Genomic DNA, 27801 nt, shown 5'->3' with positions numbered 1-27801 from the left:
ATCAAAAAAAATCTATACCTAGACATATAATAATCAAGATCCCAGAAACCCAACAGAAGAACAAAACACTACAAGCAGTAAGAGGAAAGAAACAAATCACATGCAAAGGAAAGCCCATCAGAATCACATCAGACTTTTCAACACAAGCCCTCAGGTCAAGGAGAGCCTGGAGTGAGGAAATTCAAGTCCTAAAAGAAAACAACCTACAACTTACACCAATGTATCCTGCAAAAACTCTTCCAAAATGGATGGAAATATAAGGTATTTCCATGACAAAGAACACCTGAGAAACTTCATGAATACCAAACCAGCACTACAAGGAATTCTAAACAATATCCTAAAAAAAGACACTGAAGGTCACAACACCATGAGGCCCAACAGAGCAAATCAAATAGGCAAAGAACGACACTAAAAGGAGAAGGTGAAAAATTAAAAAGTCAACAAAAGGACAATAACATAACAATAAGAAGTCAGTACATATCAGTTATAACCATCAATGTCAATGGCCTCAATTCACAATCAAGAGAAATAGACTGGCAGAATGGATTAAGAAGCAAACTCCACCAATATGTTGTATACAAGAAACACACCTCATGCAAAACGAAGCCCAGACTGAAAGTGAAACGGTGGAAAACAATTCTCCACATGAAAGGAGCCCAGAAAAAAGCAGGCATAGCAATCTTATTCGCAGAAAGAAGTAAATTTCAAACCAAAACTGATTAAGAGAGACAAAGAAGGCCACTACATCTTTGTAAAGGGAACAATTCAAGAGGAAGAAATGTCAATCGTAAACATTTATGCACCAAATATAAATGCCCCCAACTATATAAAACAAATATTAAGTAACATGAAAAACCAAATAAGCACTAATATAAATGTAGTGGGGGATCTAAATACCCCACTATCACAAATAGACAGATCATCTAGGCAAAAAATCAAAAAGGAAATGCTAGAACTGAACCAAGCTTTTGAACGCATGGACTTCTTAGCCATCTATAGTGTTCCACCCCACAAAATCAGAATGTACATTCTTTTCAGCTGCACATGGGTCGTTATCCAAGATAGATCACATACTAGCTCACAGAACAGGTTTGAATAAATGCAAAAGAATGGAACTTATTCCCTGTATATTATCAGATCAAAGTTCAATAAAGCTAGAGATCAATAGCATAAGAAATTGTAGGAACTTCACAAACGCATGGAAATTGAACAACACTCTCCTGAACAATCGATGGATCACAGAGAAAATTAAAGGAGAAATCAGTTTTTACAAATAAACGAAAATGCCAATAACAACATACAGGAATCTATGGGACACAATGAAAGCAGCTCTCTGTGAAAAATTCATAGCATTGAAAGCCCACACTAGGAAAACAAAGTGAGCTCAAATAAACAACCTAATGATGAATGTCAGGCTCCTAGAAAAACACAAAGCTAGAACAGGAGAAGAAATTATAAAGATTAAAGCAGAAATGAATGCAATGGAAACTAAGAAAAAATACAAAAAATAAATGAATCGAAGAGTTGGTTTTTTGAAAGAATAAATAAAATTGATAACCCTTAGCAAACCTTATCTAAAAAAGGAGAGAAAAGGCTCAGATCCATGCAATCAGGAATGAAAAAGGCAAAGTCACAACAGATACAACAGAAATCCAGAGAATCATTAATACCTACTTTGAGAACCTGTACTCCAATGAAATGGAAAACACAGAAGAAATGGACAGATTTTTAGATACTTATGAATTACCAAAGTTGAACAAAGAAGATAAAAACATTTTAAACACCGCAATTACAATCAGTGAAATTGAAAATGTAATTAAAAACTTAACAACAAAGAAAAGCCCAGGTCCTGATGGATTCACTGCTGAATTTTACAAGACGTTTAGAGAAGAACTATTGCCATTACTCTTCAAACTTTTCAATGAAATTGAAAGGGAAGCAATGCTTCCAAATTCATTCCTGGAAGCAAGTATCACTTTGATTCCCAAACCAGGGAAAGACACAACTAAAAAAGAGAACTACAGGCCAATCTCCTTAATGAATATAGATGCAAAAATCCTTAATAAGATACTAGCAAACAGAATACAGAGGATCATCAAGAAGATCATACATTCTGACCAAGTCGGATTTATTCCAGGGATGCAAGGATGGTTCAACATACATAAATCAATAAATGTAATACACTATATTAACAAAGTCAAGGACAAAAACCACATGATCCTCTCGATAGATGCAGAAAAAGCATTTGACAAAATTCAACACCCATACATGATAAAAACCCTGCAAAAAATTGGAATAGATGGTCTATATCTCAATTCAATAAAGGCTATCTATGAAAAACCAACAGCCAACATCATATTAAATGGCCAAAAACTGAAAACCTTCACATTAAAATCAGGAACAAGACAAGGATGCCCACTATCACCACTGCTCTTCGATATAGTTCTGGAAACACTAGCCATAGCAGTTAGACAAGAGAAAGAAATTAAAGCAATAAAGATAGGAAAGGAAGAACTTAAACTGTCCTTATTTGCTGATGACATGATATTCTACACTGAAGACACAAAAAACTCCACCAAAAGACTTCTAGACTTAATTGACACTTTTGGCAGAGTAGCTGGATACAAGGTCAACACCCAAAAATCAATAGCCTTCTTGTACACAAATAACAGACTCACTGAGAAAGAAATTAGGGAACCAATTCCTTTCACAATAGCACCCAAAAAAATGAAGTATCTGGGAATCAATCTAACAAAAGAAGCAAAAGACCTCTACATTGAAAACTACAGCACTCTGAAAAAAGAGATCGAGGAGGATTTAAGAAAATGGATAGGAAGAATCAACATAGTGAAAATGGTTATGCTACCAAAACTGCTATACAGATTCAATGCAGTACCAATTGAAATCCCAACACTATATTTCACAGAACTAGAAAGAAGAATCCAAAAATTCATTTGGAACCATAAGAGACCTAGAATAGCAAAAGCCGTCTTAGGCAACAGACACATGGCAGCGGGTATAACAATTCCCAATTTGAAACTATACTACAAACCCACTGTGATAAAAACAACCTGGTACTGGCAAAGAAACAGACCTGAGGATCAGTGGAACAGACTGGAAGACACAAAAACAACTCCAGATGTACTGAGCTACCTCATTTTTGACAAAGGAGCTGACATCTGCACTAGAGGAAAGAGAGCCTCTTTAATAAATGGTGTTGGAAAAACTGGATCTCAACCTGCCAAAGATTAAAGCTAGACCATTATCTCTCACCATGCCATAAATTAAAATCAAAGTGGATTAAAGATCTAAATATTAAAACGGAAACATTAAACTTGCTGGAAGATAAGTTAGGCAGAACTCTGGAAGACACTGGCATAGGAAAAGACTTTATGAACAAATCCTTTGTAGCATGGGAACTAGCAGAAAGAATCAACAACTGGGATCTCATCTTATTAAAAAGTCTCTGCACTGCAAAAGAAACCATGAACAGAACTAAGAGACAACCTACAATGTGGGAAAAAAATTTTACCAGCTGCTCCTCAGACAAAGGACTACTATTTAGAATTTATAAAGAACTCAAAACAATCAGCCCCCCCTCAAATATAAAGACCCAAATCAAAAATGGGCATCTGAATTGAAGAGACATTTCTCAGTCAAAGCAGCAAGTAAATATACGAAAAAACGTTCCACATCACTGGTCATTTGAGAGACGCAGATGAAAACAACATTGAGATTCCACCTCACTCCACAAAGAATGGCTGTTATCAGTAAATCACACAATAACTAATGTTGGTGGGGTTGTGGGGAGAAAGGAACCCTTCTCTATTGTTGGTAGGAGTGGATACTGGTGCAACCACTATGGATATCTATATGAAGATACCTCAAAGAGCTCGGACTAGAGGTTTCATTTGACCTAGCCATAGCTCTGCTGGGAATCTTTCCAAAAGAATTAAAAGAATCATATCACAGTGACATATGCGCACCTGTGTTTATAGCAGCACAGTTTGTAATAGCTAAAACATGAAAACAGCCCCACTGCCCATCAGTTTGAAACTGGATAAAGAAGATGTGGTGTTTCTATAAAATGGAATACTACTCAGCCATAAAGAATTAGAAATTACAGTCATTCATTGGAAAATGGATACATTTTGAGGGTATACTCCTAAGTGAAATAAATAAGTCACACATGTGTAAATACCAAATAGTTTCTCTGGTGTGAAAAACTATAGTAGTGCACAAGATCCTAATGAGATAATTAACAATGTGAAATAGGAAGAAAAAGGCTAAAGGTGTAGGGAAAGTGGGAAGGGTAGGGGAAAGTGAATAAGGGCAAAGAAAAAAGTATGTGAAAATGAAAAAAATGGAAATAAAGTGTTTGTAAATGGGGAGGGGAGGAGGGGGTGAAGGGAGGGCAGGGACAAGGAGAAAAAATGAGAACCAAGACCTGTCATGTAAAGGTACAAGATCCCAGTAATGAATGTAACTGTATATCTAGAATGTACCAATAAACTCAATAAAAAGAAAAAGAAAGTCAAAGTATATCAAGATACAGAGATAAACATAAAGCTTCAAGAAAGTGGTAGTTCCAGTATTAAAATATTACAGAGACCAGGCAAATAATAACTCTTCCAACTATTTTAAAGACATTAATATTTAAGGATTATGAAGAACACAGCACACAAAACTTTCATCTCTTCTATAAAAATGAATGCATAAAATATGATTTCAACATAGGTATATAGGATCCAGTGTTATAATTTAGCATAAATGACAAATCATACACATATACAGTTCTTTCTAAGAAAACTAGAATCTTTTAACAATAGAAAACATACCTAAGTAGTTGAAGTATCAAAACTTATAACATTATCAATATATCATATTTCCTTAACATGACTGAGGAAGGGTATCTCAATTAAAAACCAGAAAGATTTTACAATGAAATACCATAAATTTCCCCCCTAGAGGTATAAAAAAATACAAGAAGAGAGATACCTAAAATATAACACTGATAGAAGAGAATGGACAATAGGACCATATTTCTAGGGGAAACTATGTATACACATATAATACATCTATGGTTATATTTTTAAAATTTGAAGTGACAAGTATCAAATGACTAATAATTATCACTTATTAAAACTAATTGTTTCCTTATTGTCTGAATCAAAATCAAAGGTCTGGGGATTTGTCTTAGTGGTTGTGCTGCCTGTATGAATCAAAATCAATACAAATTTTTAAAATCGTTCAATGACTAAAGGATTTATTAAGTTTGAAATTTCCAAAAGTGACCATTCATTATTGTTTTACAGTGCTCACTTTGGCAGCACATATACTAAAATTGGAACAATATGTTACTGTTTTACATTTTTAGTCATGTCATTAGTGTCTATGCTTTCCTTTTCAGAAAAGTGGCAATATTACTTGTGTTTTCAAATGCTCTGGAGTTAAAATTTTACAGATACTCCACTCCTTTCCTATTAATTGAGGTTATAGTAAGTGCATACAGAAGGCTCCCCAGGCACACCTCAGCTCTGGAGGTGCTCTCAGGCCCCTGGGTTTCCCCACTAGATGAAGCTTGATAAAGGGAACAAGTGTCTTTATAACGGTAAGGCATCAGGAGAAGGAGAAGTGTAGGAGAAGAACCCACTGCTAGCGTGGGCTGCACACATCAGAATGACCCAGTACAGCTTCCATGGAAGATCACCACGTCTAGTGACCACAGGGCCTAGGAGTGTATTCACAAGACCCATTTTATTTTGAGAAATAAACAATGGGAATGTCAGACTTATGAATACAAAATCACATTCTAGTTTCATATCACAATCTCATAAGCAGCAAGAAATCATTTTATAAAAGTCAACTGACACTGGCTTTCTCATACAGACAGGGATTCTTTTACATCTTGTCCACAATTTTGACATACAGCACTCACTTAGGAGTGACAACTGTAAAAACTGGCACATCTGTTTCAAAGGAAAGGTGATTCTCTGCTAATAACAAATGCCTTTTAAGACTATCACTCTTTAAGTTTCATTTCACTTTCATGGGTAGTATGTGCATCTTGGGAGCAGCTTGGTAAAATCTCAGTGAATGAAAAAGTAGCCTCAGTCTGGATGCATATCGAGCTATCTCAGCCTGATTAAGCAGCCAGTCATTTGACAAAAATAACACAAGACATTGCGTTTATTCACTTATTAAATTATAGCACTTCCTCTCCCAGTCAAACTAGGGAAGCAAAGACAGGATTCACCTCTCTGCCTGAAAAAACTGGTTTTCAAAACACTGGACATAAAGCAGCAAAGGTCAGTAACCACTAATGGTGGGAAACAAGCCCAATGAGCCTGTGACCGTGGACCTTACAGACATGAATGCCTGCAGGACATGACACTGAAGCTGAGCCCAGCGTACCCTGTCACTTTAAGAGAAGCAGCTAAGAGCCCAAGAGACCCAAGTGGTGGGAGCATGTAGGACTAGGACAAGATTCAAGACATCTTGAGGACTATTTTCAGCAGAGGGCTCTCTGATAACCACATGTGGCCACATTGCTGAAGGGAGCAGAGATTCAGAAAGTCTAATAAACTCTAAGCAAAGTTACAGGGAGAAGGTCACACCAAAGCACACAGTAATTCACACTGCTTAACACTAGTGAGAGAGAAAGCCGTAAAAGCAGCTTCACAGAAAAACACATCATAAAATGAGAACAAGACTACAGATGCAGCATCAAGAAAAAATGCAACCAAGAAGACAACAGAATGTTAAGAGTACAAAAAAAAAGCTAGAAAAATATTTTCAAATACAGAGGTAAAATAAATGTTTTTTGAGACATTCAAAAGGTGAAAGTTTGTCATCAACAAACCTGCACTATCAGAAAGGAAATGAGGGAAGTTTGCACCTACACAGAGAAATAAAAGAATTAGAAATAACTACATAGGTAAATATCTAAGACTTTTCCTAGTTAATTAAATCAAACAAAAGTAATAACTGTGTAGTGTGTAACTTTTTGGGTTTGTTGTTGTTGTTATTTTTTATAGTACTGAGGATTGAACCCAGGGCCTTCATGTTGAATTACATCCGTAACCCCTCTACTTTTTTTTCTTTTCTTTTTGGTACTGGGGATCGAACTCAGGTCCTTGCACTTGCAAGCTAGGCAGCAGAACCTCTGAGCTAAATCCCTGGCCCTGCAACCCCTCTATTTTATGACAAGCACTTGCTAAGTAGCTAAATTGCATAAATTAGGTTCAAACTTGCAATTGTCATGCCTCTGCCTCCCAGAGTGCTGGGACTACAGGAATGTGCCACCATGCACAGTATCATACAACATATATAAACATCAAATGCATAATGACAATAGCACAAAACTCAGACAAAAAAAAATGGGGTCTTTACTATAATATTCTCATACATGAAATGGCTTATCAGCTGGGCACAGTTGTGTGTACCTGTAATCCCAGTACTCTGGGAGGCTGAGTTAGGAAGACTATAAATTTGAAGACAGCCTGGGCAATTTAGCAGCTTACAGAGACTCTGTCTCAAAATCTTAAAAGTGGGAAGAGCCTGGGGATGTACCTCAGTGCAAAAGTACAAGTTAATCCCCAGTACCATACACACACATAAGTAGACTGGCATAATTAAGGATGTAGTATATACCCTAAAGCAATCAAAGATAACAACAAAGAGCAATGGTACATTAAGCTAATAAAATAACATAAAATCACAAAAAATATTCAAATGATGGTGAAAGGAAAATAAGAACATAACAGAATAAAAACTAGAACAATGGAAAAATAAAACATAAAAATGCCAATAATCACATTAAATTTACATAAACAGAGAACCCCAATTAAAAGGCAGTGAACATTAAGATAGAATAAAAAAAATACAATAGTCTGCTGCCTAATAGAAATAAATAGGTCATGGATAAAAGCAAGAAGAGCTCACACTGTGAAATGAAGAGGGATACATGGGGAAACACTAGTAAAACAAAGCTAGAATATCAACAAAACGTAAGAATACCAACCATGGATTTCAAAGCAAAGATATTACTGGAGATAAAAAGAGTATTTAAAAATGTTCCAAAGGTTAATTCATCAAGATGTAAGGACCCAATTAAGCATTTCTGCACTTAATAAAAACTTGGAAATGCAGGCAGCAAATACCAGAATAGAACTTTAAAAGAAATTAACCATTTCACAATTAAAGTTGGAAGTTCAAATTCTTATCTCTCAACATCTGATAGAACAAGTAGAAAGAAAACCAGTAAAGTTGTAGAAAATTTTTTATCTGTATTTATAGAACACTGTGCCAGACCACAGAAAACATTTAAAAACTGAGAAAACATAACAAGAGGCATTATAGGCTTAAAAAGTCAGTAGTGCAAGGTATCAAGTCTCTGCAAACTGATGTAAACACTGAAATTGATAGCTCAATTAAAATCCCAGCAGGAGCCAGACTCTATGGAGCACATCTGCATCCCAGATACTAGAGAGGCTGAGGCAGGAGGATCTGTAATTGGAGGCCAGTCTGGGCAACTCAGTGAGACCCTGTCTTAAAATAAGTGTTTTTTCAAGGTTGATGTAGCTCAGTGATAGAATGTTTGCCTAATATGCTCAAGGCTGAGGATTCTATTACCAGAATGAATGAATATAAGCAAACACACACACACATTAGAATATCTATCACCAGGATATATATATTTAGAACATATATGGAGGGGGGGATTTGGAGGGGGAAATTGACATGCTGATTCTAAAATTCATATGGAAATGGCAAGGACCTAGATTAGACAAAAATAAATTTGATAAACAGTAGGAGAACACACACTACCAGATTTTAAAATTGTAACAGTAATATTTAGTAACAGTAATAATTACAGTAGTAATCAATAAAACATGGTATTGATGTCAAGATAAAGTGTGCAGATATAAACACAGAGACAACTCATTTTTGACAAAAGCAAATAAGAGAAAAAGAGAAATTTCTTCAACAAATGATGCTGGAAGAAACAGTGCCTATGTGTAAAAAGAACACTGATTTATACCTCACACTGTGTATGAAAACTAAAAATGGATCAAAAATCTAAATGCAAAACAAATTAACAAAAGTTTTAAAACAAAATATAGGAGAAAAACATGAGTAATTCTGGGAAATGAACTCTTAAATATGACACTAAAAGCACAGTCCCTGAGAGAACAAATCGATAAAACAGACTGTGTCAGAATGAACATTTGTGCTCTGTGTGACACAATTATCAAGAGAGTGCAAAGTCAAGTCTCAGATGAGAAGAAAGTATGTGCACAGCACAGACTGTTAAGAAAACTCAACGAGGACTCAAAAATAAAACCCAATTTTAAAAAAACAGATGTCACCAAAGAAGAAATAGAGATGACAAGAAAGAGTGCTCAACATCCTTAGACATTAGAGAATGCAAATTATAGCCATGATGAGATGCTACACAGTGTGAAAAGGACTGAAATTAAAAAACCTAATGCAGCAATAATGGCAAGAATGTAAAAATCTAGAACTCCTTAGTGGCTGTCAGGGGAACTCACAACCTGGTTCTACAACTGCACTGGAAAACAGTCTGGCAAGTAATTAAAAATGTAAATGTACGCTTACCATATGAAACCATATCAATCCTAAGGCAGTCATCTAAGAAGACAACTGAAAGTATACATGATTCAAAGGCTTATATACAAAGTGCTCACAGCAGCCTTAACATAACAGTCAGAACTAAAAATATGCCAGGTACTTATCCACATGCAAATAAACAAACTGTGGTATAACCATACAGTACAATTTAATTCAGCAATAAAAACATATTACTGATGAAACAATAAAACATGAATATCGAAATTATTATATTCAGAGAAAAGGTGGCAAAAATTACATAATTTAAGATAATCGTGTAAAATTAAGAAAATTAAAACTATAGTGACAAAAAGTAATTCAGTAATTGCACAAAGATACTGTTAGGGTGATTGATATGTTCACTATCTTGGTGGTGGTTATAGTCTCATAGCTGCGTATATCAAGACTAACAAATTATACACTAAAATGTGTAGTTTTACTGTATGCCAATTATAACTTAGTAAAGCTGCTGATGATATTTAAAATAAAACAATCACAGCAAGCAATAATGAGGAAACAGCAACCACGAGTGTTCGTCATTTATAAAGTCCAGATAATGTTACAGGTGCTTATATGAACATCTTAGTCAATTCTCAAACTGTATGACACACTATTTTTCCTTTGGCCTGGACATCATAAACTTCATTTTACAAAAGAAAAAACACTGAACATGGAGACGACTTGCTTAAAGACAAACAATTTAGCAACAGAGGTGAGACTCAAATTCAGGAGCCTCACTCCCTACTGTGACATAATAATTATTGTACCACATAGTACTTATTGTACCACACAGGTGGAAATGGCTAATCATCAGATATCTAATCATAATGTCACAGCTTAGCTGGTAGGTTTCTGTTTTTACGAGTGAAAGCAATATACATTGTTAGTTTTAACGTATGTGTGCAGCACATATGTTCACACTCCTTGTGTGGAGCTGGCACATGTACAGGCTTTTTTCATCTCCTTTCCTCTCTGTCCTTCCTCAATCACCCACCCTCCTCCATCTCTTGATCTCTTATTTGAGAAACATCCATCTCCATACTTCCTAATCTCTGTTTGCTTTTTATTTATAATGTACGTTTCTCATATAAGAGAAACCATGCAATATTTAACCTTGTGCATCTGATTTATTTCACTTAACATGGTTTCAAGTTGCATCCATTTCCTCAGAAATGACTCATTTATCTTTCTTCATGACAAAGTACTACCGAACTGTGTGTAAACACCACATTTTCTTTATCCATTCATCTGCTGATGGGCATGCAGGCTATTTCCAAGATTTAGCATTATTATGAGTGTGTGGTGCTATAAACACGGGTACGCATGCATCACTCATATGATGTCGTCAACCCTTTTGGGAAGATAATGTAAAGGGAAATGGCCGGGTCAAATGGAACTTCCAGTTTTTTGAGGACTGTCCCCTAATTTACAGTGAGAGTACCAATTTACATTCCTACCAACAATGCAGAATGGCTTTTTTCATCACAGCCTCTCCAGCATTTTTAATTTGATTAATTGATGACAGTCATTCTTTCTACAGTAAGATGGAATCTGTGCTGTTTTAATCTGCATTTCTCTAAGAGCAAGTGATGCTGAACACTTTTTCATGTATGCATTAACCATTTGTACTTCTGTTCATTTCTCTTGCTCATTTTTTACTGGGTCTTTTATTTGGGGGAGGGTCTAATATTTTCTAGACATCAGTCCTCTGTCCAAAGAATAGTTAGCAAAAATTTTCCCCATTCTGTAGGTTTTCTTTTCACTGTTGTTTCTTTTTCTGTGTAATTTTTTCATTTGATATAATTCCACTTGTTGATTCATGGCACTATTTCCAGGGTTTTTTTCAGAAAGTCCTTACCTACGCCTATGACTTCAAGAGTTTTACCTATTTTATCTTCCAGAAGGTCATTTCTATTTTAGTGTATGTGCTGCTGAAGTGAGCACACGTCACTTCTGTTTTAATATTTAGATCTTTGATCCATTTTGATTTTAGTTTAGTACATGGTGGGAGATATGGGCTGAGATTCATCTGTCTGCACATGGATAGCCAGTTTTCCCAACACTATTTATTAAAGAAGCTATTTTTCTTTCAGTGTATGTTTCTGGCCACACTGTAAAAAATAAATAGTTGAATGTGCTTGGGTTGTTCCTGCATCCTCTATTTTGTTCCATTAATATGCATGTCTGTTTTTGTGCCAGTACTCTACTGTTTTTATCACAACAACTTTTGTAGACTGTGATGCCTCCCACACTGCTCTTATCACCCAAGATTGCTTTTAATATTCTCAGTTACTTCTATTTCTATATGAATTTTAGGATTGTTTTTAGGATAGTGAAGAATGCTGTTAGTATTTTTACTGGAATGGCTTGATGTATGGCCATGTTCATCACACTAGTTCTGCCTATCCAAAAACAGAATTATCTTTTCATTTTCTGATGTCTTCTTTGATTTTCTTTTTCAGAGTACAGTACTTTCATTTTTTATTGTTTTGGGTTTTTTTTGTTTGTTTGTTTTTGTTTTTGGAGACAGGGTCTCATTATGTAGTCGAGACTGACCTGGAACTCACTATGTAGTCCAGGCTGGTCTCGAACTTGCAGCGATACTCCTGCCTCAGCCTCCCAAGTGCTGGGATTATAGGAGTGCACCACTGTGCCCAGCTTTTTGTTTTGGTTTTTTTTTTTCACCGTAGTTAGGTTAATTCCTAAGTATTTAATTTTACTTAGTGTTATTTTGAATGATTTTTTTTCTTAATGAATATTAGTGTACAGGAATACTACTGATTTTTGTGATTTTGTACCCTGCTCCATTACTAAATTTGGTTATTCATTTTAAGATTCTTTCACTGGATTCTTTTTGGCTCTTCTACGCAGAGAATCATGTCATCTCCAAATAACGATAATCTGACTCTTTTCCTATACATATATTATTTATTTGTTTTCCTTGCCTAACTTCTCTTGCTAACATTTCAAGTACTATGTTAAATAGAAGTAGAGACAGTGAACATTCTTGTCTTGTTCCTAATTTTGGAGGGGAAGCTTTCCGTTTTTCTCAGTTTAATGATGTTGGCAGCAGATTCATCATAAATGGCATTAATCAGACTGAGATAAGATCCTTTTATATCTATTTTCTTCAGTGTTTTTATTGTGAAAGGGTGTCAGATTTTGTCAAAGACTTTTTCTGGGTCTACTGAGATGATTATGTGATTTTTGTCTGTTTATGTGATGGATTACATTTACTGATTTGCATACGTTGAATCTTTCTTGCATCTCTGGGATGAAGAGTAATTGGTCACGATGTATTATCTTTTTAATGTCTTGTTGCATTCTGTTTGCCAATGTCTTATTGAGGATTTTTGCATATGTATTCATTAAAGAGAATGAGATATAGTTCTCTTTTTTGTTTAGAGTATTGTCTGGTTTTGGAATCTGAGTAACACTACCTGTCAGGAATGACTTTGGGACTACTCCTTCCCTTTTAACACATCTAGACCTGTGCTTCTCTTTGTCGTTAAGTATTTTATTATTGCTTATTTCATTGCCTGCTATTGGATTATTCAGGGTTTTTAAATCCTACTGGTTCAGTTTTGGTAATTCATATGCATCTAGGAAACTAACCATTTCTTCTGAATTCACCAATTTATTGGTATACAGGTTTACAAAGTAGTTGTTAATAGTCTTTTTGATTTCTGCACTGGTCACTGTTACTTTACCATTTTCATTTCTAAATGATATGATCTGGGTCTTTCCTTTTATTGCTTAGATTGGCTAAAGATTGTCTGATTTTTTTTTTTGAAGAATCAAGTCTTTGATACATTGATACTCTGTATTTTTTTGTCTCAATGTCATTGATTTTTGTTCTGGTTTTTGTAATTTCCTTACTTATATTAGCTTTGGGTTTGGACTGTTCTTGTTTTTCTAGGACCTTGAGGTACACTTATTTATTTGGACTCACTCTCTTTTTTGTGATATGGAGTTTCAAAGCTATAAACATCCCTCTTCGCACTGCTTTCGTTGTATCACATAAGTTCTGCTATGTTGTACTGGCATTATTGTTTGATTCTAGAAACATTTCTTTTGTAAACTTATTGTTTATTTAAGACTACTGTTTAGTTTCTATGTATTTGCATAATTTCTGTGGTCACTGATTTCTAGTTTCATTGTGTTCTGATCTGGTAATATGCATGGTACAATTTCAACTCTTTTACATTTACTAGCGCTTGCATTATTGGCTGGTATGTGGTCTATTTTAAAGAAAGTTCCATGTGCTTCTCGAATGTGTATTCTGCTGTTGTTGGGTAGATATCTATTAAGTGAAAGAAATATGCTCTTAATTCTTCTATTCCAAATAAAAGTTCTTGTCACATGAGACTAGACATGTGAGTCAGCTGGAACATCTATGGGCATGCACCAAAACATCCCTCTCAGCTAAGTCTGAACAGATCACATTGTCTTTCCTATTATAGGCAATAGAGTCAACCAGTTTCCAAAATGGATGATTTGAGAAAAGCAAATTCAGTTTCATTTTTTAAAGATGAAAGAAATGAACTTTCTAATTTACAAGCCGAGCTAATATACTTTATTAGCTTTCTACAGATTTACTCTTCAAGGGTAAGTCTTTTAACAACTGCTTTCTGTAATGCCTTAAATGCTACTGAAGACCATGGATTTAACTTGATACACAAAATACACATCACAGAATATTAAAATTCAAATAAAGCCAACCTAATTATAGTTGGACAATGGAAGCTCAGAAAATGAATAATCTGCTTTCCAAAAAAAAGTTATTTTTTAAAAAATCAAAATAAGAAGAATGGATACATCAACTTGAGGTTTTAAAGAGGAAGTTAAAATATTTACAATCAAAATCATCACTTAATTAGATTTCATTACTTCATTTGGGGTTATGAAACACTGAAGCTAATTTTAATGAAGAAAGCATGCAGTTAAAGCAAGTAACATATTCCTATACAAATGCTCCAATCTTCTTTGTGTCAATAACCAGTATGAAGTTAACTGCACTCGGCCTTCTCCAGGAACAGTAATTCACACATTTAATAATGCCACTGAGCTCTCTCCTGCTGGTGTGGAGCCAAGCCCCTTTGTCTCATCCACTGAGGAACAGGAGTCTTTGACTTCACAAAGCTTTGAAAACTTATACAGTTTTATATGTATCATCTGTTGTGAGCTAATTTTTGCACAAATTTTAAGGTTTAAATGAAGATTTTGTTTTAACACTTTCTGCATGTGGTTGTCCAATTCTTGAAATACTGTACTTTCTCTACCACAGTTCTTCCACAACTCTGTCAAATACCAACTGGACACATCTCTGAGTTCACTTATAGAAGGCTGTGCTTCACCAATCGATATGCCTACTTTTCACCAATAACATAATGAGTCTGGACTCTGTAAATTCTATTGGTTTTCTCTAATCTCAGAATGACTTATTTCGCCTTCATTCCTAAAGAATCATTTTCTTTGTATGTGGAATTCCAAGCTGACAGTTCTTTCCTTCTGCACTTTATAAATGTGGTTCCAACAAAGAAAACCCCAGGTCCTGATGGCTTCACTGCTGAATTCTACAAGACATTTAGAGAAGAACTACTGCCACTACTCTTTAAACTTTTCAGTGAAACTCAAAGAGAAGTAATACCTCCAAATTCATTCCTGGAAGCATTATTTTGATTCTAAACCCAGAGAAAGACTCAACCAAACAAGAGAACCACAGGCCAATCTCCCTAATGAACATAGATGCAAAAATCCTCAGTAAGATACTGGCAAACAGAACACAGAGGGTCATCAAGAAGATCATAGACCTTGACCAAGTCGGATATATTGCAGCGCTTATGTAAGGATGGTTCAACATACATAAATCAATAAATGTAATACACTATATTAACAAAGCCAAAGACAAAAACCATATGATCTCTCAAGAGATACAGAAAACGCATTCAACAAATTTCAACCCACATTATTCATGACCAAAACCCTACGGAAAACTAAACAGATGGTCTTCATCTCAACTTGATAAAGGCTATCTATGAAAAGCCAATAGCTAACTAACATCATACTAACTGGTCAAAAACTGAAAACCTTCATGCTAAAATCAGGAACAAGACAAGGATGTGCACTATTCACCACTCCTGTTCAATATAGTTTTGGAAACATTAGCCACAGCAATTAGGTAAGAGAAGGTAATAAAAGCGATAAAGATAGGAAAGGAAGAAGTGAAACTGTCATTATTTGTTGATGATATGATATTCTACATAGAAGACCTAAAGAAATCTGCCAAAGACTTCTAGATTTGATTGACAGATTCATTGGAGTAGCTGGATACAAGGTAAATACTCAAAAATCAATAGTCTTCTTGTACGCAAGTCTCACCGAGAGTCAAATTAGGAAAACAACCTCTTTCACAATAGCATCCAAAAAAATGAAATATCTAGGAACCAATCTAATGGAGACAAATGACCTCTACACTGAAAACTACAGCACTCTAAAAGATATTGAAGAGGATATAAGAAAATGGAAAAACATCCCTTGTTCCTTGGTAGGAAGAATCAATATAGTGAAAATGGCCATAATTCCAAAACTGCTATACAGATTCAATGCAATCCCAATTGAAATCACAACAGTTTATTTCATACAACTAGAGAAAACAATTCAAAAATTCATTTGGAATCAGAAAGGACCTAGAAAAACAAAAGCAATTCTAAGCAACAGAGACATGGCAGAAGGTATCACAATCACCAATTTGAAACTATATTATAAAGCCACTGCGATAAAAACAGTATGGTACTGGCAAAGAAACAGATCTGAGGATCAGTGAAATAGATTAGAAGATGCAAAAACATCTCCTGACATACTCAACTACCTCATCTTTCACAAAGGAACCAAATACCCTTACTGGAGGAAAGACAGCCTCTTTAATAAATGGTATTAGAAAAACCGGATTTCAACTTGGCAAAGATTAAAATTAGACCCATTATCTTTCACCATGTACTAAACTAAAATCCAAGTGGATTAAAGACCTAAATATTAAAACAGAAACACTAAACTTGCTGGAAGATAAGTTAGGTACAACTCTTGAAGATACTAGCATAGGAAAAGACTTTATGAACAAATCCTCAGTAATCCTCAGTAGTATGGGAACTACCACAAAGAATCAATAATTGGGATCTCATGTTTTTAAAAAGCTTCTGCACTGCCAAAGAAATCACAAGCAGAGCTAAGAGACAACCCATAATGTGGGGAAAAAATTTTACCAGCTATTCCGGAGACAAAGGTCTACTATCCAGAATATCTAAAGAACTCAAAGAAATCAGACCCCTCAAATATAAAGACCCAATTCAAAAATAGGCATTTGATGGGCCGGGGATTTAGCTCAGCGGTTCGGTGGCCTGCCTTGCAAGCGCAAGGACCCGAGTTCAATCCCCAGTACCAAAAACAGGCATTTGAAATTAACAGATTATTTCTCAAAGAAGTAAAAGTAGCAAATAATCACATGAAAATTGCTCAACATCACAGGTCATTTGAGAGATGCAGATGAAAACAACACTGAGATTCCATCTCACCCCACTAAGAATGGCTGCTATCAAGAAATCAACAAATAACAAATGATGGCAGGGTGGTCGGGAGAAAGGAACCCTTCCTCCACTGTGGGTGGGAGTGCAGACCGGTGAAACCACTGTGGAAATCAATATGGAGATACTTCAAACAACTCAGATTAGAGGTCCCATTTGATCCACCTATTTCTCTGCTGAGTATCTTCCCAAAGGAGAGATACATGCTCACCCATTTATAGTGGCACAGTTTATAATAGCTACAAATTGGAAACAGCCCAAATGCCCATCAACTGCAGACTGGATAAAGATGTGGTTTTTTTGTTTTTGTTTTTGTTTTTTTTTTTTACAAAATGTAATGCTACTCAGCCATAAATAATGAGAAACTAGAGATTTATAGTGAAGTGGATGAACATTGAGGCCATATTCTTAAGTGACATTAATAAGTTACACATGTGTAAATAGATTCTCTGGTGTGAAAAAGTAAAAGTGTAAATAAGGATTAAAGTGTATAATTGATATTGTATAATAGGAAGAAAAGTCTAAAAGAGTGGAGGAAGTGGGAGGTAGAGAAACGGTAAAAAGGGAAAAGAAAAATTTGTGAAAAGGAAATACATGGAAACAATGTCTTTGGGAAGAGTTGGGGGCAGAGTGGAGGGCTGGGGAATGGGGAAAAATAAGAACCTGGGAAGTCATATATAGGTACAAGATCCCAAAGATGAATATAACTGTGTTGTATACCTAACAAGCATCAATAAATTTAATAAAGATAAAAAAAGAAATGTGGTTCCATTAATTTCTGGACTCCAGGGTTTCTGATGAGGAATCTATAGCCCTTCAAAGTACTGTTTCCTCTGACTTTTCAAGATCTTTTCTGGTCTTTAGTTTTAAACCATATGATTATGTCACATTCAACAGAGACCTCTTTGAGCTCAACTTGTGTGGTTTTACTCAGGTTCTTGAATCCTATGTTAATGTCATTCTCCAAATTTAGAAAGTTCAAGCAGCATTTCCTTTTTTTTTTTTTTTCCTTCCTGAAATACAGACTTTCTCCTTTCCTTCTAGAACACCTAGAAACATAAATGTCAAACTTTGCAGTAGTATTACTCCAGAGGTTCCTGAGGTTTGGTCTATATACTCAGTCTTTATTCTTCCCCCATTGATTGACTTCTCTTGAGCTGTCCTGGTTCACTCACTCTTTCCTGTCACATCCACTCGCCAACTCAGACCATCTAGTCTGCTTTTTATTTTGACTACTGTCGTTTTTAGTCCTAAAATTTTTATTTGTTGAGCCACTTAATAAAGAACATTTGAATTCTAAAATGCTCTGAAATTGGAAACTTTTAAAGCACTAACATGATGTTCAAAGTTTGACTTCGGAGGACTGCAGATTGTGGGTTTTCAGATCAGGGATGAGCAAATGGCAGTCTATGCAAATATTCCCTAATCTGAAAATCCTCCTAAATCTAAAACTGTCCTGATACCAAGCTGTTTGGATGAGGGATACACAACCTATACTTTACATCTTATATTTACATATTTATTCTCTGAGACTCCCTCTGCCCCTGATGGCACTGGGAATTGAACCCAGGACTTTCGCACTGAGCTACATCTGCAGCCAGTTTTATATTTTATTTTGAGGAGAGTCTCACTAAGTCACCCAGTTTGAGATAGAATCTGCTTTCTTCCTGCCTCAGCTTCCAAAAGTGCTGGGATTATGGGCATGCACTATTACACCTGGCTTATTTTCTAAGACATTTTACATTTCTAAAGAGTGTTCCTGCTGTATTATAAAGTCCAAAACTAAGGTCTAATATTATATGCAGCCTTAGCATCAAGGGAAACTGAGCAGACCAAAACCCGTAAAATTTCCATCCCCATTCTGCTTCTATGACAGGTTCCCTAGAAAAATATGCCTCTTTGCCAAGGCGTACAGGTGCCTATACCTACTTATTCACAGGCAGCAGTCCACAGAATTAGGCTAACAAACCCCTCTTCTTTTGCAGGACCCCAAGGCACCCCACCCTCATGGACTACAAAGGCTCCTCCCACGGCCTTTGTGTTCACTCTGTCCATGTGGTCGGTGGGGCCTCTGCCCTGAGCCGTGAGCCTATGTGACTAATACATTTCTGTCCATCTCACGTACCCAGCATCAGCGGTCATGTGTATGGTCATCACCTGCTCTAGGGCAGGCATGTTTCCTGCACCAACAGACAGATGGAGGAGACTGAAACTACTCACCTTCATTTCTTGAAGCATTTTTGTTGGGTTGCTTTAAAATCTTTGTAAAAAAATCTCTATTTATAAATACCAAATAGCTTCTCTGGTGTGAAAAACTATAATGATACACAAGATTCTAATGATATAACTGACAATGTGAAATAGGAAGAAAGGGCTAAAAGTATAGGGGAAATAGGAAGGGTAGGGGAAAGGTAATAAGGGAAAAGAAAAAAAAAACATGAGAAAATGAAAAAAATGGAAATAAAGTGTTTGTAAATAGGCAAGGGAGGAGGGGGTGAAGGGAGGGCAGGGATAAAGGGAAAAAATAAGAGCCAAGACCTGTCATGTAAAGGTACAAGATCCCAATGATGCATGTTAACTGTACTGTATACCTAAAATGGACGAATAAACTCAATGAGAAAAAAAAAATTCCAAGCCACCTGTTCCAAGCAGCATTCTGTTGACTGTTTTTTCAACATTGTAATTCTCCAAGGTCTTTGCCCAGACTTGCTTCTGAGCAGTGGTCCTTACCACCAGAGACACATGCATAGCTTAGGACTATTTTCAGGGTTCATGAACAACTTACTGTCCTGAGTCCGTCCTTTATCATTTCCCTGGTATTTTTGGTTCTCTGGAGTACCCCATTTTGAGCCCTTTTGCCTTTACTTTGTCATGGACTTCCAATGACTATACCAGTATCCAGCTAAACAGTGGACAGAGAGAAAGTGATAAGGATTTGCCCCCACAACATTTCTAGGATCTTCAGAAGACAGGTGTACTTCATCAGAATTTGGGGGGCTCGAGGTCCTGGCTGCCACTGGTAGCACTGTGAGGAAATCAATTTCCCACATCCTCATGCCTGAACTGGAGAGGTTTTCCTAAAGTTCTGTCTCTGCCAAAGTTCACCTCTGAGTTTTGTGATGCAGTCAGTAGATGCCAAGGGAAAATATGAATGGTCTGTGCATTCTCCCAAATTGAACATTTGCACAATGATTAATACTGTACTTGGATTGTTTAGGGCTCACTTTTAATCAAAATATATCCAAAACAGTATTTTCAACTGTTGCTTCCAAACTTTCTTTTTCTCATAGCTTTCCACATCTCATTAGAAGGCAACTTTTCTCTTCAGTTACTGCAGCCCAAATCCCTGGAGTCATTCTTTATATGTCTCTTTCATTTATACTCCCCATTCAACCTGGTAAGTGACTCCATCTCTAAAAGACACCCAGAGTCTACCCACACCCCTACTTCTAAGGCTATCATCCCAGTCCATACCCAGGGCACACTTCAATTGAACAACAGCAACCGCTCCCAGCAGGCAGAGGCTTCCTGCTCCCAACCTTTTCCTACTATTATCTACTCTTAGCACAGTGATCACAATGAATCTTTAAAAATCTAAGAGTATGTCACACATCCGCTAAGCCTATAGTGAGTACTCTTTTCATTCACAGTAGAAACTAAAGTGCTTAGCATGGCTATAATAAACTCCTCCATGACCTCACTACCCCTCACCTTGCTCCTCTGACAGAACACCTATGATTCTTGTCCCCCTCCTCCCTGCCAGTGACACAGTGAACGCTCCAAGCATACTCACCCTGTTTTACTAGGTATGACCTTTGTCTGAAATGGTCTTCTTCAAATCTGTATGAATAAACTGCTCCAAGTATTTAAGCCTTAACTCCAGTGTTACCATCCCAATTAGGCTTGCCCTGAACTTCTTGTTTAAAAGTGTAAACCTGCACCCTTCTCAGATTCCTTTTTTCTACTTCTTCCTTCTGCCATAATGTACAACTTACCATCTGCTGTGTCTACTGTTCCTGTGATTGAACATAACATGCACGGTAAAGGGATCTCGTTCTTTCACTGCTACAACCTCATGTCAACACCAGAGCAAGATTCAATATTTGGCTGCTAGATGAACACATACGAATGAAACAGGAAGTGTGGAGCAAGAGGAGCAGCAGTATGGACCGATGTCAGAGGGGGCCAGGTACCTACTTTGTAGACTTTGCCAAATAAAATCTACTCCTTCTGCTTTCATGATGCCTCACAGAAGCCATAATGTTTTCTCTAAACTCATGAACCTAACTTTAAATTGCCTTATTTCTGTTTGATTACCAACTTTATTATAACAGGGCCATTAAGATACTTATGCATATGTTTAATCTCTTATTAGATCTTAGATCATCAATTCCAAGGGTGCAGTACAGAGTCCTACATCTATCAGTTTCCTCCATGGCAATTAAAATGGCCTGTGCTCAGTGAGAAGTTGACAAACAACTCCCCAAGCATCCTAATTAAACAAGGGGATGGTCACATCTTCAGTGAGACCTTCAGAGTGTACGGTGCGTGCGTACGTGTGTGTGATATGCTAGACTCGGGGTGTGAGAGTGCTATTAAACTCAGGCAGCTCTAAAGTAAGCCTAACAATGCTGTCTATTGTTCACAATACTGGTAAGATGTGTGACTTTATGTAAGCCTCTTAAGGAAATCAGTCTGATTTTTTTTTTTATTATACCTTTTTCCTCCCTGAATCAGTATGAACTTATTCATCAGATTTGGCACACAATGATCCTTTGCTCTTTTATGAAAATCAAAGTCACTCTCACAGGATAAAGATGAGTCACTGCTGATGATATTCAAAAGATAAACTCAGATTCTGATGTAAATTCTAAAAGAATTTCAACAAAGGCTATAAATAAAGCTTTCCAAAATGACAACTGTGTTCAGGACAACACACATTCACAAGATTTAAAAATCTGTCATTACTTCATAGACACACCTTAAAATAAAAGAGTTCCTGGAAAATATGCCAAGAGAATGCTTTATTATTAACACAGACTGTAATAATGTGCAACCTTCATCCCAGGAAGCAGAAAATGTACAAAACTCAAGGGTATTTTGCTGGTTCCCTAAAACTTGAAGGCTCCAATAGATTCTAATTCATTCTCACTCATATTCATATTCTCTCCTTTTCCTCTTTCTCCTCCTCCCTCTCACCACTTTCCGTCCCTTTGTGTGTGTGTGTGTGTGTACATGTGCATGCGTGTGTATACATGAAGTTTCAAAGAGAACAGTAAAAGGATACCCACAGCTGGTCACTACCTTAACCAAATCACCAAAGTTACCATCACCAAAAATCAAACAACAACATTAAATACCACATAATGAAATGCCAAATGCAATAAACAGCATCACTAATTCAATTTTCTTGGCAAATATTTTAAATCTAAACCTGAACCATGAGGAAACAGTATTAAAATCCAGAATGTACAAGCCTCCGTAAGATAATTTGCCTAAACTCTTAAAAGAAGTTAGTGTTTGGGAGCATGGGCTGGGGAGGTGGTGGTCAAAGACTACAACATTTCAGTTGGGAGGAAAGGAGTCAGAAGACCTCTTGTACACTGTGGTGACTACAGTTAACAGTAATACTGTATCCCTGAAAAGTGCCGAGAGCAGATCTGACGTGTTCTCTTCACACCCACATGAGGGTGTGTAGTGCATACATCAATTACGCCGATTTAGTTGTGCCACAGTGGATGCGTACATCAAAGCATCATGTTGCATGCCATAAATCTATGAAATTTTACTTGTCAAAAACATTTATTCTCACAGAAAGATTGGCAAGTTAGGCAAATGTCATATATAATGTTAAAGGAAAAAAGTTATCATCACTGATAATGAGGCACATAAGCATCATGCACCCCCAGCAGGTAGCTCTGAGCAGGACCAGTGCTTGGCAGCGAATTAAGTTTTTGGTGGTGGAAGACCAGACCCATAACTACATTATTACACTTGATATCGTCAAGTCATATTTGAAGGCTTAGATCCTCATTAATTATTCAGGATTGTGAGAGAGATTATGTCTGACAAGGATGAATTCTTTAACTGCCTGAATAGTTCCCCCAGACTGAACAACTTAGTATCTCATATCGGATCATTTGTGCCGGGGATTTAGCTCAGCAGTTCCACCGCCTGCTTTGCAAGTTCAAGGACCTGAGTTTGATCCCTGGTGCCAGGGGAAGAAAAAAAAAAAAAAAAAGTAGATTTCTGTGATATTCTTGCCAAAAATGCACACTCCTAAGCTATGCATGAGGACAAATTAGGCAAACCCAAACTGAGAGAAATTCTATAAAGTTATAGGCTAGCACTTTTCAAAACTGTCAAGGCTATTAAAGACAAATATTCATAAGAATTCCCCCCCAGATCATGAGTCTAAGGAAACACAGTAACTAAATGCAACATAAACTTTTGAACTGTGTCATCTACCAAGCAAACAAAAAAAGGACATTTGAGCAAAAACTGGTAGCACATGAATAAGGTCTACAGATTAGAAACAGTACATCAGCTATAGTCATATAAGAACATTCATGTTTGTGAAAGTTGGGTATAGGGTAGATGGAAATGCTTTATTCTCTTTTATAAGCTTTAAATTATTTCAAAATGAAAAGTTAAAAGATAAAGCCAGGTTTAATGACAAAAAAAATTAGTTATAAGCCTGGTACAGTGGTGTACACCTGTAATTTCAACACTCTGGTTAGGCCAAGGCAGGATGATTCCAAGGTCAAGCCCTGCCTCGGCAATTTAGCAAGACTGTGTCTCAACATAAAAAATAATAATAATAAAAGGGGCTGGGATTTATGTGTCACTCCCCTCTGTCTTCACAGGATCTCTCTCTCTATGTGTCTTTTCTTACTTAAAAGTACACTTCCTCACTGGCTTCAAATGCCCCTATGATAATCCAGGATGAGCTCCTCTCAAGCTCCTTTAATCACATTCATCTGCAATGGTCCTTTTCCCAAGGTTCTAGGCTGACATATGCTGGGGTGGGAGGGAGGATGCACCAGTCAAACCACTGCGGCCACTCTCTCTCTAGGATTAGTTATATCTAAATTACCAATGAATGCTAGTTTCTTAAAGGATTTCAGAAACATGTCATGCCATGCTTTTTCTCAATTTTACTTTACTTGACAATATCAGTTATCTCGTTATTTTCAAGTGGGCCCATTTCTTCCTAAATCTTTCCAGTGATTTTATTAATCACTGTAAACAATGTAGGCATGGTAGTTCAGGCAGGCAAACATGAAATGCTTTGGGCCAACAAAAACAGCCCTTTTCTGGGTTACCAAATAAAAAGTCTCACACACTGATGTAGGCGGATTATGTTCAGTTCACTATAACTTATGCCTTCATTTCTACCAACAAACACTAATTATTATATATTAGTATTATACTTATTATATAAATACTATATAATAAAGTTAAACAAAATTTTAACCTACTCATATGCATCATGTCTGTTGTGTTCAACAATAACTGTTACATTGTTAGATGGTTATTTCATTCACATACTGATAAATGGTCACTTACATGTGAAAGTTACCAAGAAGGGTTACTATGCCATGCACAAAAGTCTATTTTTTGAAAGAATGACTTCACAAAATGGGAATATTTCCAAATTCTCTGAATCAAAATAGCAAAAATTTCAGATTTACTGGATGATGTAAGATTTCATTATCAATGTTACAAAGGCACTTTCTTAATTGGTTTTGCGAAAAAGAGCAGCTAACTTATGACAACAGCTAATTTATTTTCTGTAACAACAGGGAAAAACAAACAAACAAAAACCAGCTCTTTAGGTACAAATTCAAGCTGTTCACTTACCCCAACCTCTGACCTGCTATAGAGAAACAAATGCCCACAGCCTGGAGGTTGCTATAATGTGAATGTGACTGTCCCCCAAAGGCCCATCTGTGGAAGCCTAGGCCCACCTATGGTGCTACAGGAAGGTGGGAGACTGTCTTGGACTGGGGACCCATGAAAGAGAGTAGGTCACTGGAGACACGTTCATGAAGGGCAATGTATGAGGTGATCCCTTCTCTCCATCTTAGCATCCCAGCTATCATGACTCCAGCAGTTCCTATGCAACAGGCCCAAAATGTCATGAAGCCAGCCAACCCAGACTAGGGCCAAAATAAAGTTTTTCACCTGAGGAGCTCCGCTCATGTATTCTGTCAGTGCCCTTTTTCCTCCTCCACTCAGAGTCTGGCTATACACAAAAAGGTCTAAGCTCAGTGAGGAAGCACACATTCAAATGTATGCATACAGGTTTCACAACAGCTGTGTAACTCTTAGAAAAAAAACAAACTCAAATGTGACACCAATGTGGACTGTAATTTAAAACTTCAGAAGTAAAACAGAAAAGCATAGGAGACAGCCGGAAAAGAAAGCAACAACAGCCAGTACAACTTTACAGAAGGACTACGCTATGGGCATGCTAGAAAATCAAAGAGGATGGCTTCACATATTAGTTATCTAATGTGGCATTGACAGTCTCTTCACCCATAATATTGCCTTTCCTATTAATTTTTGCTTTATACCCTGCATCTGGGAAGCAAAGGTATTAAGAGATGGGTGTGAGCAACTCACCTCCACCAGGAATAATCGCCAACTTTGTTTCAACTAGGCCCATTTTTGCAGAGGAAGCTAAAAAGAAACAAAGAAAATTAAGGAACATCCACATCATCACATTCTAATATGACAACCTGAGAAAGTTAGTAAAAGAAGATACACCAAAAATATTCTGCATACTAATTAAACTGGTGTCACAGTTTTTTTAAAAAACAACTTGAAGAGATACTTATTTCTGAAAATCAACACTCTAAATGACATACATAAGAAGAATCACACTGTTAAACAGTGCTTGGCAGTGAATTAGTTTTGGTGGTGGAAGACCAGATCCGTAACTACATTATTACACTTGATACCTTCAAGTCATATTTGAAGGCTTAGATCCCCATTAATTATTCAGGATTGTGAGAGAGATTATGTCTGACAAGGATGAATTCTTTAACTGCCTGAATAGTTCCCCCGGACTGAACAACTTAATATCTCATATTGGATATGGCAACTTCTCAAGACCAAGTCTCTAGTTACTTTCTGACATATAGTTTTATTGTGCTGATGGTGGAAAAGGATTCCTTTTTTCTCAAGACCAAGTCTCTAGTTACTTTCCAACATAGAGTTTTATTGTGCTGATGGATGAAAAGGATTCCTTTTTTTGTGTTTATTTTCATAGATTCATCACTACATCTTAATTTTCTTTTCTTTTTCAGCTTTAATTGAGTTTATTGGTACATTTTAGGGATACAGTACAGTTACATTCATTGTTGGGATCTTGTACCTCTACATGACAAGTCTTGATTCTCATTTTTTCCCCTTACCTCTGCCCTCCCTTCACCCCCTCCTCCCCTCCCCATCTACGAACACTTTATTTTCATCTTTTCATTCTCTCACATTTTTTTCTTTTCCCTTTCTACTCTTGCCCTACCCATCCCACCTTCCCTACACCTTTAGCTCCTTTCTTCCCATTTCTAAATGTCAGTAATCTTATTAGAATCTTATGCATTGTTGCCCATCTGTTGGAAACTGGATAAAGAAGATGTGGTTTTTCTATAAAATGGAATATTACTCAGCCATAAAGAATGAGAAAATAGACTGATTCATAGTAAAATGGATACACATTGAAGATATACTCCTAAGTGAAATAAATAAGTCACACATGTGTAAATACCGAATAGTTTCCCTGGTGTGAATAATCTGCATCTTAATTTTCTTTATAAGCATATACAAATGTACTTATGACTATTTCCTACATCCTTATTCCCAAAACATGGATTCTTTCAAAATGGATTAGCTCTTTAGTTTAAAACCTAAGCAGTCCCCATCATCAGAAAAAACAACTACTAATACTTTCATAACCAAAAAAAAAAAGGGAGGGGGACCTAAAATAAAGTAGAAAGGAGGAAAGAGTACACATGCAACTACAAATCCCAAGACAAAGCCACGTAAAATTATTCAAAGGCAAATTTTGTTAACTCTACTTTTAATATGCAGGCACATCAGAAGTAACAAGGGAACCAGGGAAAAACAGTGCCAACTCTGCTATCTACTTCCCCCCTCAAGTCTCAGAGCCCAGTGACATAGGCAGTGTCAGAGATATCAATGAATGTAGTATCTAGAACACAACACATGGAAGACTGGTACTTGCTCCATAACAAGTGAGGGCTGGATCCCTGTTTAGGCACTAGTTCTGGGCTTTGACGTCCCTTCTGTGTACTCCAGCTTCCTCATATATCCCAAGATACCATGATCAGGGGTTGCTAGGCAGACTGAGTAAGTCTGATATACACACATCTAGCATATACCAGGTACCTGCTCAGCCCTCAGTAGTGGTAAGCGTTGTTTTCATTATATCTGTAACTGCCTCCTAAGTACTCAGAAAACCATTCAGGAAGAGAATGGATTCAAAGGTTTGTTTTGTTACTACATCTGACAATTACTAAAATGCTATGATTAAGCCCATCCACAGGTCAACTTTATAGGTTAA

At 36.6% G+C, this 27801-nt stretch overlaps 1 protein-coding gene across 1 annotated transcript in view; it reads right to left on the bottom strand.

Moving 5' to 3' along the window:
* The window catches only part of Auh (AU RNA binding methylglutaconyl-CoA hydratase), a 177093-nt gene that overhangs the window by 73841 nt on the left and 75451 nt on the right, over positions 1-27801 (bottom strand). Inside the window, exon 7 of the mRNA XM_033756824.1 lies at positions 25842-25898. Within this exon, the coding sequence (XP_033612715.1) occupies positions 25842-25898 (57 nt within the window). The remainder of the gene's footprint in view (positions 1-25841; positions 25899-27801) is intronic.

Source organism: Fukomys damarensis, unplaced genomic scaffold (genome assembly GCF_012274545.1).
Source record: "Fukomys damarensis isolate Sample0158 unplaced genomic scaffold, DMR_v1.0_HiC HiC_scaffold_27, whole genome shotgun sequence".
NCBI classification, from domain to species: domain Eukaryota; kingdom Metazoa; phylum Chordata; class Mammalia; order Rodentia; family Bathyergidae; genus Fukomys; species Fukomys damarensis.
Note: the sequence above shows the minus strand (reverse complement) of the source record. Positions and strands in the feature narration are given on the sequence as shown.